A 12,140-nucleotide genomic window follows, 5' to 3' on the forward strand; every position below is an offset into this window, starting at 1 on the left:
AAAGACAGCAAGGCCTGTCTACATCTTCAGTGGAAAATGTCCCATTGTCATGTGCATGAGTGAGGTGGGGGTGCCAGCCTGTAGCTCTGAGAATTCGTCACTATCCCAGGGAAATGTGTGTGATTCCAGACCAGCCGACCCTCCAGCCAACCAGCCCAGCTCGCGGCTGTGGACAGACTGTGAACCTGATAGAAAGTATGAGGGCCGGCTGGATGGGTCAGTTGCCCAGAAGTATCAGAGCTGCCGTGGGTCAGCCTCTCCCGCAGATGAGCCTCCGAAATGTGGCTGGAAGAGAAGCTGCGTCTGTGCCCTTGTGGCTGAAATCAGCAGCACGGAAGGGGAGGGGTCTGACGTGTGGAAGCAGGTGTCAGTCCTGATGGTGGGTAGAGAGCCCGGCCATCGAGGCTGGCCCTTGAGACCACAAAACGTGGTTCAAACTGGTGTTCCTGTTCATGGCATGTGGATTAGGGTGACAGAACTTGCTATGGAAGCTGCCAGCTGACCTGTCACTTGTCCATTGGCAGAAATGAAGCCTTGCCGGCCTGTCCTGGCTTAAGGACATTGTATCTGGTGAGGCGCTCAGCGGCTCACCTTGCCCAGCCGCAGTCGTGGGAACTGTCAGATGAGGGCGGGGGTGGGGGTGTATCACAGCGGCCTCTGAGCTCTATGATCTTAGAACCTTGTTCTTTGAAGAACAGAAATATCTTAAGGAAATGATGCCAAGTGGGTACTGCACGGTTGCAAGGTGGTTAGTGCGACTGAGGAACTGAGATTTTCTTTGAATTTAAGTTTATGTAACTACCTGTGGCTTCCTGGCTGCTGTATTAAGTAGCACAGCCCCTTAATCGAAACATAAGACTAACACAAGGTGAGCATTTCGAAAGACAGTATGTTTTTATATGCACATATTTTTGAGATGGAGAGAAACTTATAAATTAAGAAAAGCAGTTCAGGTCCCTTATGGACAATACAGACAAGAAGAAGAACCAAAAGCAGTAAAGAAAACACCTGCTCAGAGACAGCTGCTGTTGGTGCGTTGGCGTGTGACCTTCTAAGTCCTCTCCTGTACGTGTGTCAGAGGGAGCTAGCTGGCTTTCCACAGCGTATTTGGAAACCTCCCAGAAGGAGAGAAGGCGTGTTGGTAGGAGAGAACGCCTGTGTGCCGCCCACAAGAGAAAGTGCACACTGGTCCCCGCAGTCTGCCTTGACTGATGTTTCTCTTTGGGCACCAGGTCATCAACCCCATGGGATGGGACGCGTTTGGACTGCCTGCTGAAAATGCCGCCATCGAGAGGAAGCTGCATCCAGAAAGCTGGACGCGGAGGTTTGTATTACAGACATATTCAGACACCTGTGTGCAGAAGCCTTGGTTTTGTGCATCTGTGCAAGAGACGCAGAAATCGGAGTAGAGCGAACGTTGCGGCTCTGCCGGGTGAGGGTCAGGGTCATGTCCACCAGTGCTTGTCTCTCTCTACTCTCGGTTCTTAGCTAAGGGCCACGAAGAGGACTTTGGGTGGTTGGGCATTCCCGTGTCCGTTCTGACGCTCCGTCATTGACTAAGCTATTCTTCCGTGGAGTATATGCATTTGGAAGGAAGAGGAGGAGAGGGTTGCCGTTGATGAATTTCTACCATGCTCTCATCTTCGTGACTATTGTTTGAGCTCTGTCCAAATTCCATGGTATCATTTTCTCTGAAAATTCTGTTAAGTTCTTGCTTTCACCACTTTGAAGCAAGAGGAACTTAGTTATTCAACATAGAACTAGCTGGTCAGTTGATTCTGGGCGTGACTTGCTGCCAAGGGACCCACTCTCTGTCCCTCCCGTCCCTCAGGCTTTCTGTCCACCCCTCTCCGTCCAGATCTCGGCTGAAGGGCCTCGGACCAGAACCCAGCAGGATGCTCCGGGCCCACTCCCATCAGCTTCTTTCACAAAGGTCCGGGGCTCCCCACTACCCCGAGATGTGGAGGTGCAGTTCTGGGGCCCCTCCCCAGGGTTTTCACCTTCCTTTGCTTTATCTTGCCCGAGGCTACACTGTAAAAACATTCACTGCACCATCTGCTTCTCTGGAGGAAATGACGATCAAATAAAAGGGATCAAACAGGGCATACATTTGATGTAAGTTAGACCAAGGGTTGCCTGGTTTTGTAAATAAAGTTTTATTGGAGCACAGTCACACCTACTTGTTGACAGTTTGTCCGTGGCTGCTTGCATGATGCCGTGGCAGAGGGGAGCAATTGTGAAGGGCCGTACGGCCCACAAAGCTGAAATACCCTTGTCTGGCCTTTTACAGGGAAGGGCTGCCAGACCCCTCTGCTGAACAGCAGTGAGGAAGATGGCCCTGAATCCGCCACCTTGGTGCAGAGAGTGCCTTGCCTTCTAGCTGGCGAATCACCTTGAACAAATTATTTAATGTCTCTGTGCCTCAGTTTACATATCTCTAAAGGGTGGTCATAGCTCCTACCTCGTAGGAATGGGTAAAGATGAAGGTCCCCCTTATCTGCTGTAACAATGGTATCAGCCTGGGTGGCTTAGAAACAACACATTTATTTCTTGGGTCTGGAGGTTGGGAAGTCTAAGGTCAAGGTGTCCAGTTAGACCCTCTTCCAGGGTGCAATGGCCGTCTTCTCATAAAAGGGAAGAGAGGGGTGGAAGGGGCAAGGGGTCCCTTTTATAAGGACACAAACCCCATTCGTGAGGGCTCACGACCTGATCACCTCCCAAAGACCCCACCTCCTAACAGCACACTGGGGGTTAGGTTTCAATGCATCAGTTGTGGGGGACACACATTTAGTCTGTAGAAAGCACTTTTCTGCAGAAATGCTTAGCCCAAGTCCTGGAATAGAATAAGCTGCTGTTGGCTAATCAGAGATCACCTAGAGTTTTTTCACGGCTTTTCCGATGTTCAGGCTGCTTTAACTGAAAGAGGAGGCAGGGACAGGGAATTAGTCCTTTTTCTCTAACGAAAAGAAAAAATGGTGTTTCCTTAGATTAATTCGCTTCTCTCCCTCTCTCCCGATGATTTGGGTTTTGATTAACAAAGCACTAAACCAGGTTGCCTTAGGATCGCCACGGCTTGTGTGTTAAGGTTTTCTTTTTCTCCTCAGTGGATTTTATACTTGTAAACATTTGGCTGATGTCTGTGCAGAATACAGACATACCTATGGATGGGCCAGGAGCGATTATTCCGAAGGAGCTGCCTATCTGATTTCAAGGAGTAGGTGTCTTCTAGTATGCTGACATTTTAACTGATTCTTAGTGATTTTTTTTTTTTTGTCCAGGGCAAAACAACACTTAAAGCTCTTTGGAATAATCTAGACTTTTCTCAGTTACCCTTCACATTTTCAAAGCTTAGTTGGTTTATGGCTTCCCCTCCTCTAAAAACCTGACCTTCTTCCCTCTATTTCGCAGCAACATCCAACACATGAGGAAGCAGCTGGATCGGCTGGGCCTGTGTTTCAGCTGGGACAGGGTGAGTCAACCCTCCTTCGCCGAAGGTCTTTATTGTAACGAAGGTCCTGAATGCATGGGGACCGTGACATTCTCTTCCCATGCCTCCTCTAAGAGCCGGGGGAAGAGGGAAGGGAGGCAGCAAGGAGGTCTCCACAAGTGAAAAAGTATCCCCAGTGGGTACTTCGCCTGCAAACAAGTGATGTTCTGTGATTTGAAGCTGAAAGTGTTAACTCCCTATTTAACTCCACTGTTGGCTGTGAGGCGTGTGTGGCAAAAGTTTTGCACAAGCACTTCCGCCCTTCTCAGCAATAGTTTAAAAAGACTGTCGGCACCTACGTGGAGGTGGATGACTAACAGCCCTCCTGGTCCTTTTAGGCGCTTAGGCGTTGAGTCGACCATTTATTTCCCTTTCATTGAGGTTTGGAATTGAGGCTTTAAGAGCCCACCCTGATTCTGACACCAGTAGCTCTGTGGTGTGGGTCCTTCCACTCGAGTTTCACCCGGCACTCGGGGACCACTCTTGGTCTGCCATCGAGGGGCTTTTCTGGGGCAGAGACGGGCTCTCTCTCTCAGGAGCCCTGCCTGTGGGCGGGTACGCGGCTCAGCATCCTCCATCTTCACGGTTGTCTCATGATTTTGGTCTTTCTGGGGAAGAACGGACCATATTTGCCTTCCACATCCCTGACGCCATTTCTGTAGAATCAGTGTTGCTTGTATGGTTTCTGGCAAATATTAATTTTGCTACTGTATTTTGAGATTTCTTATTTTTCCTTATCTCATTCAGTGCCCATTTTCTTTTTCAAGACTCTTGGTCAGATACTATTTTTTTTTCCTTCTTACTTAGCTATCTGATCTTCACAGACCCTGTATGTTCGGGAGTTTTCTTTCGAATACAAGGAGATGCTCTTGAAAATTGCTTTTCTCCCTTTAAGAAATCTTTTCCATGAGTTGGGAATGCTGTGCTCTCCTTGTTTGTTTTGGAATCTCTTGGCAGACACCGAGTGGATTTCCCTCCTGGTTTCCTGAGTGGACAGTATCATTTATCAGTGAGTAGTGGAGAGATTCATCAGCCGGGGGAGTGGAGTGCAGTTCTGCTGCCTCTGCATCGTTTAGTTCTGTCTGGGGCTGGGGAATCCACCGCTCCTGGTGCGTCGCTCCCTTTCGTCTGGTCTTTACCCAGATGTGCACAGTGGCATCACAGACACGCCCGATTGTGACTGCTGGGAGTGCCGCTGAGCCACCACAGCCGAGGTGTCTGGTTTGCGGGCTCTCCGTCTGCCCCAGAGCCTACCCTTCCCTCTAGACCTTGCCCCTTGGAGCCCTTTTTCTTAAGAACCCAACCTGTCCTTAGAAGGGGAGATGCTGTTTGGCTCACCGTGGCTTTCTTCTATCTGGCCCTGTCTGCCAAAAGCCCGTGACCTTTCTGGCACGTTGATGGCACCTCATGTGGTTTCCAGCACCCTGGCCCCCCACCCTTCTGTCCCATGGGCAATTTTAGTGGGAGTGATGGAAACCAGTGTAGACGGTGTGTTCCTGATGCCCTCGCACCCAGGAGTGTGTGGGGCCTTTTTGAGGAAACCCACAGGATCCACAATCATCTGGGTAGTTGTTTCGGGAGCAGTCCCTAGGAGTTCTCTTCAAAAATCAGACAAGTATAAGAAGAAAAAGAAGGTCCAAACCAGACAGGATTTGATGTAATGCCTGGAATCTGCCCGAAGAAGGCTTTCCGAGTGGTTTGCGGTGCTTGCTGAACGATGCTCGGATACTCTCCAGCGCGGAGTTGGCACAGACCGAACACGTCCGGCATTGGGCGTACGTGGTGTCTGCGTTCACTCAACCCCTCTTGCGCTCGCTCCCTCGCTGGCACGAGCAGAGAGCTGACCGTTTGCCGAGTTTCTCTATGGTGGAGCTCTTACGAGTTTTTATCTGTACTTCTTTTATTGGATTCTAAATTCCTGGGCCTGATTTCCTTCTCGTGTTTTCACGTTTGGTCTTCTGTACATGTCCGTGCTCAGTAACGACACTGACGACTTTACCCGTGCCAGGGCCCGGGAAACACAGCCTAGACAGCTGGCTGTGCACTGAAACCAGCTCACGGGGAACCCGCACACTCTCCCCCATGGGCGCGGGGCCTGGGAGGGTCAGGTGCAGCTCTCCCAGGGCGGTGGAAGAGGCAGCACAGGATGGGCTGCTCTCAGAGCTCTCACTGGGATGGGCTTTGGGGACGTGAGTTCTTCCAGGTTTTGCCACTGGGGCAGCAGAGCCTGCATGAGGCAGGGGCCGCTGAGGGGTTCCTAGCACCGCCGCCCCCCCACAGTCTGCACTGATCTCTTTGCTTCCGATTCTCCTGCTTTCTTTGCATCCTCTCCCCTTCCATCGTCCTCTTCCCATTCCCCGCTCTCTTTCATCCTTTTGCTGACTCACCCGCTTTCCTTTCCCTCTGTTTCTTACTGTCTTCTTTCTCGCCTGCTTTTTTTTAAATCATTTTTTTTATTTTGAAAAGATTTCCAACTCATACTTAAAAAAGAGACTAGCAGAGGGAGCCCCCAAACACTCACCACCTGGCTTCAGCAGTTGCTATCTATCACGTGGCCAGTCTTGCCTCATCTGCACGCTCCACTCTGCGTTATTTTGTGGCAAGACCCAAGCAGTATATGTGGTCCGTCCAGAAGGTATCCTGCCACGTACTATGAGAAATAGAGACGTTTATTGAAGCAGGTACAAGATATAAGAAACTTTGTACACAGGGCAGTGATGCCTCAGCTGCCTTCAAAGTAGGCAGCTTGGGCCCTCACACAGTTCTCCCAATTGCCATCAGCTGCCCTGTCCTATTTTTCTGAATCTCATCAACAGTCTGAAATCTCTTCCCTTTCAAAGGTGATTTTGGTCTTGGGAGAATCCAGAAGTCTCAGGACACCAAATCTGGGCTATCGGGGCTGAGTCACCTGGGTAATTGGGTGTTTCACCGAAAAACTCTGCAGGAGACGTGATGCACGAGCAGGTGCAGTTGTGATGCAGATGCTGTTCAGTTGCCCACAGCTGCAGCCTCTGAATCGTCTGAATAGTTTCCACCGAGGAACATTCAAGCATAATGCAAAATTTGCCACAGATTTGTTGCTCTAGTTGCTCAGTCGTTTTGAATGCAGTGGCCACACAGCACACATGCTCATTCAATGGTGTCTGCAACCCCCACTGACTAGTACAGTGAAGGTGTCATTGTTCACGCATGCACATTCCAGTCCACCCTCCTTGGCTGTCAGTTTACACCGATGTCATGCAAACTGTTCTCATTATAGTAACAACAGCTGAGCTCTTTCAGGACAGACCTAGTGTAGCTTCATCTGTGAAGAGCTCAGTGCATATGGCAAGGATGGAGGCTTTTTTGCTCCTTTCTTTCCCTTTCTTTTTTCTCCCTTCCTCCGTCATAATTCCATCCTTACAGCTAGAACCATTCATTGTGATTCCATATAACATCACGGAATGGCAGTCATTTTGCACATTTCCCTGGATGTCTTGTAAGCATTTCTTAGCACCGCAGGTTGGTTTGCCCGCACTTCTGCGGGGCTTCGCTGAGCCTCTTCCTCCCTGCCCCGCGTTGTTACCACGGTTTGGGAGCTGTGCTCTATTCGTCTGAACACACAAGCTCTTCAGACCCTACCTGCACAAAGTCACTATCATGAGTTGTGTGATTTTCATAATTTGTGTCATTAGAAAGTGAAAATATTATTGCTTAAAGGCCCTTACTACCTTGGCATTTTATTTACAGAGGCCGAGCTGTTTGACAACGAAGGATTAAACTACAACAAATAACAAGGCCCAGGACAGCAGAAATACCGTATTTTGCTGTGTATAATGCACACTTTTTGCCCACATTTTTTTAGGGAAAAATAAGGATGCGTATGGGTAGTGCTAATTAAAATTTCTTCTACCTTGTATGTGTTCCTGTGTTTTATAATCATTTGTTACATAAAATTTATTTTTTGGAAGATTTTATTTATTTTTTTTAGAAAGAGGGGAAGGGAAGGAGAGAGGAAACATCAGTGTCTAGTTCCTCTCGAGTGCCCCCTACTGGGGACCTGGGGCACAACCCAGGCAGGTGCCCTGACTGGGAATCGAATTGGCGACCCTTTGGTTTGCAGGCTGGCACCCAATCCACTGAGCCACACCAGCCAGGGCTGTTACATAAAATTTCCTGTGCCATTATATATTAAAAAATAAATGCTAAAATTTCTTTATAATATAAAAAACAAGTATCTAAATATAAATAAACAAAAACTTGAAATAAAAAATTCAAATGAAAGATTTCTTTTCCTGGAAATTTGGGCCAGAAATGTGGGTGTGCATTATACAGGGGACCACATTATACATGGCGGAATATGGGTATATGTTTTTTATTTTATTTTTAGAGATTTTACTTACTTTTAGAAGTGGTAAGGGGGAGAAAGAGAAGGAGAGAAATATCAGTGTGTGGTTGCCTCTCATGCACCCCATCCTGGGGACCTGGCCCTCAACCCAGGCATGTGCCCTGACTGGGAATCGAATCAGTAACCCTTTGGTTCACAGGCTGGCACTCCATCCACTGAGCCACACTTTCGTCAGCCAGGGCTAATGTTTTTTTATTTTAAAAGAATCCAAAGAATAGCTTGAAACAAAAAGCACTGGGGGCAAGTGAGTGCCTGGGAAAATGGCTGGGAAGACTGCCCTGGTGGGTGGCAGGAGCTGCTGTTGCCTTGACAACGCCTTAACAATGTTGGAAGTGTTTGACTCTTGAGTCCCCTTTCAGGTCCTCACAGGGGTGCAGCATTTGGCAGATTTCTGGCTCTGGATTACTCATTCTCCTTCAGACTCAGAAAACTAGCCTCTTTCCTAGAGGTTTTCCTTTGGGCGACAGAGAAAAGGTGATGCTTTTGTTTCAGCTGACGTGAACAGCAGCTTATTTTTGGGTGCCTCCTGATTCCGGGAAGGCTGGCGCGGTGGCCGGAGGGTTAGAGACCAGGGCTGCAGGCTCTTGGAGGGCAGGACCGGAACTCCCAGTGATACAAGCGCAGGGGCAGCCAACCCCAGACAGCGCTGGGCTGCTCAGTACCCAGCAGCCTAAACCACCAGACAGAAGGTTTTCGCTGCCCCGGCCAGGAAGGCGTTCTTAGTCTCTTCAGCCGTAACTAAAGAAGGGGGCCTCTTGGGGTCCCCCAGTAAATGTGGCTGTTCGAGGAAGTGGTTTGTTTTATCCACAGTCCCCACTGGTGGTCATGAGCTTGGTCCGATTGTCCCTCCAGGGGCCCGCATGCTGCCTGATGGGACTAGAATGTCCCGATTTCCTGCCGGTGAAGTGCTCTTCCGAGGTGGGATCTTGGGCGCTCATCTCAGAGGCCTGGGTTTTGGTGACAGGTCTTGCCATTCACATGTGGTGGGCACGATCTGGTGCCTCTCCAAGCCTCAGCTTCTCTCCAGAGGGATGCTTCTTATGGCCATCGAAGAGCTGAGGTCACTATTTAAAGGCCTTAGAAAACAAGAGACACACTCTCTCCACAGTTGAATCGGGCCTGCAGACAGTCTTGCACCTCCGTGCCCAGGTGCAGCCTTTGACAGGGTGGGTGTCTGGGGTTGTGTGGGCACAATGGGCTTAGGGGCGTTGGGAAGCAGTATGTACAAGGTGTTGACGATGAAGCTGTGACTCCGTGAAAGTAACAAGGATCGCATGTGTATGCACGTGTCTCAGTGGTTCTCAAACCCCCGTGAGTGCCACAGTCACCAAGAGGGCTTGTCAAAGCCCAGACTTCTGCACCTGCCCCCGCCCCCAAGTTTCTGATTCAGTAGGCCTGTGACTTTGGGTTTCTGCTTGGGAAAAAGAAAAAGGATCCTAGGAATGATCGTGCTTCCAAACCTTCCTGGGTAGGAATCAAAATAGAGGCCCACCATGAATTCTTTCAGTGAATAATGAAAACAAATTAAATAGGCAGTGTTTTTGCAAACACAGGAATTATTTTAATAACTTATTTCATTGCGAGATATTAGACACATACAGACTAGAGCCTAATGCATGTGTGTGTAGCTTAATACATCATTGCAATCTATACTCACCACCTAGATTAAGAAAAAAGTGTCCCCAGCACCCAGAAACTCCTATGAGCCCCTCCCTGGCCGTCCCTCCATCACTCCCCACCAGAGGCAACCGCCCCCTCTGCTGACAGTCACGATCGTCACCACCTTGGTTCTGTGGAGTTTTAGGCACGTGTTTCTTACAGTCACATGAATGGATTCACATAGCATGCCTCCTTTTGTATCTAGCTTCTTTAACTCCACACTTTCTCTCCAGTGTTTTCTCATAACTTCAGAAAGGTTGAAAGAACAGCTCACTGAGCATGTACTCACCTTCCACCCGGATTCAGCATTGCTGGATTCTGGCGCACTCGCTGTGTAACCATCGGGCACGGTGCCGCTTTGCCTGTAAGGACTTGGGCCTTCCCCTCTGAAGACTTGCGATGTCCTTCTTCATAATTACAATACCACTTTGACAACTAAGAAAATTAACAGTCATTTCATAATATCTGATATCCACTCTGTATGTAAATTTCCCAATTATCTTTTGTAGCTATTTTTATCCTAGACCAGTTTCCAATATTAATTTTCTATTGCTACCACAAACAACACCACCAACTTATGACCTCACAGTTTCGGTAGGCCGGAGATCGGGGCGGGCTTCACAGGTCCTTGCGTGTGGGCTTATGCGGCCTACATCAGGGAGTCATTGGCAGAGCCGTGCTCCTTGCTGGGTGCTTCCATCCTCATCCAGGGTGTCGGCTGAATTCGGTGGTTGGAGGACTGGGCCTGCAGGGCTTTGACGGCTCTCAGCCAGGGGCAGCCTTTGCTTCGTGGAGGCTGCCCTGGGCCTTCTCTGCCTCCGTGCGGCTCCCTCCAACCGCCATGGTGAGCCCCGGTTATGCTTCCGAACTGCTCTGGCATCTCTGACTTCTTCCTTTACCTGCCGTGTGATTACACAGGGCTCACCTGGATAATTTAGGATAATCCTATTTTAGTTACATCTGAAGAATCCTTTTAGCCACTTAACTAACATATTCACAGGTTCAGAGGTTAGGGTATGGCCATTCTGCCTACAACTCCCCCGCTCCCCCCACTGCCTGCTTTTTATTTGTTAATGATTGTTCTGGACTGAATGTTGGTGCTTCTTCCCCACCCCTCACTGCATACTTTGAATCTCTGTCTCCCAACATGATGGTATTTGGAGGACGTTCAGGAGATGACTAGGGTTAGGTGAGGTCAGAGGAGCGGGGCCCTCATGGTGGCATCAGTGCTCTCTGAGAAGAGGCATCAGAGAGCTTGCTGCCCCTCCCTGTGTGCACACAAAGGGAGGTCACTTGAGGACCTGGAAGTGGCAGTGGCCTGCAGGCCAGGAGGGGAGTCCTCACCAGACCCCAGCCCTGCTGGCATCCTCACCCCTGCCACCCAGCCTGCCGCGCCGGGAGAACGCACTCGTTCACACCTCCCCCCCAGCCCCCGTCTGTGGGGTTCGTCCCAGCAGCCTGAGCTGATGAGTACAAGGACCTTGACTTCTGAAGGGTTTGCCGCGGTGCTTCTGCAGAATGTCCAGTGGTCTGGGTTTGTCTGATCAGCTCTTCAGGTATTGGTCCCGTTGCTGTGGCTGCGTGACAAATGAATTGTTTGATTTGTCGCCTTCGATTTGGGAATTGACCCACAGCCTGTGGGTCATGTTTGTGAGTCATGGGACTTAGAGTCGGGGAGGGGCGAGCCAGGGCAAAGGGCGCCGTGAGGGTAACGGGCGCTTTTTACTGGGGGTTTCTGCATTAGACTGAAAGTCCGATGACGCGTCCCCTGGAGTGTCACACTGGGGTTTCACTTGTCTTCCTTAGAGGGCGGACTCACCTGAGAGGCATCTAATCACCTTGCAGGATGAGCCATTGCAGGAGAGAATTATTCATAGCACCTAATAGCCCTAAATTAACTCTCAAATAACCGTTCAAACTTACTGTCAAAACATCTCTTTTCTTTGGGAATTTATATGTAGAAGTCAATTTCAGGTGAGCCTGAAATTTAAAAACTTTTCTTCTGAGCAGATTTTGGAAGCTCCACGGAAACTTTTGAGTTTATTGTTTTATTTTCTGGTCTGCGACCCACGTGAGCTCTTTCAGGTGGTGACAGGCTTCTGTGGCTCCCTGACCACGGGGATGGCAGGCAGCAGGACGGACATGTGGGCCCTGCGGTTGCCGCTTTGTGTCCGTGCCGTCGACGAGCTGATGCTTGCTCTGGCTCAGGGTCTGTGCCCCCGAGAACAAATAGCCTTCGTGTTATTCAGGGAAACCCAGGGAACATCTTCCCAATGGCTCTGTCCTGTCAATCCTGAAATCTCCCAGTGTATCGCAGATAAAAGTAATGTTCATTTCCATCCAGAAAAATGCAACAGTTGAGGAGAGCAGGTTTGGCTTGGATGGTTGAAATGCTGGCGTCTGTCTGAGTAGACCGATAACAAATTGCAATTCAGGCCCATTAGTCTCATCAGCACTTTCACGGTGGGTTTTCTGCTCCCCTCTGTCTAGTTGGAAAAGCGGTCCGTGTTGCTAGACCGTCTGGATGGAATTCTCGTCAGCTGGCAAAGGACGATTACCGAGAAATTAAGCAAATTGTTGCATCTCATCTGATGGTGGAGAGTTCCT

The 12,140-nt window shown here is 49.5% G+C and overlaps 1 protein-coding gene across 2 annotated transcripts in view; it reads left to right on the top strand.

Annotated features, from left to right (window-relative positions):
- The window catches only part of LARS2 (leucyl-tRNA synthetase 2, mitochondrial), a 117,996-nt gene that overhangs the window by 19,585 nt on the left and 86,271 nt on the right, over window positions 1-12,140 (top strand). For both annotated transcript variants that reach the window (XM_037030392.1, XM_037030393.1), the window contains exons 4-5: window positions 1,233-1,324; window positions 3,409-3,469. In XM_037030392.1, coding sequence (XP_036886287.1) covers window positions 1,233-1,324; window positions 3,409-3,469 — 153 coding nt within the window. The remainder of the gene's footprint in view (window positions 1-1,232; window positions 1,325-3,408; window positions 3,470-12,140) is intronic.

The sequence above is a fragment of the Sturnira hondurensis genome, unplaced genomic scaffold, assembly GCF_014824575.4.
Source record: "Sturnira hondurensis isolate 20B ecotype Veracruz unplaced genomic scaffold, ASM1482457v3 Scaffold0020787, whole genome shotgun sequence".
Lineage (NCBI taxonomy): Eukaryota > Metazoa > Chordata > Mammalia > Chiroptera > Phyllostomidae > Sturnira > Sturnira hondurensis.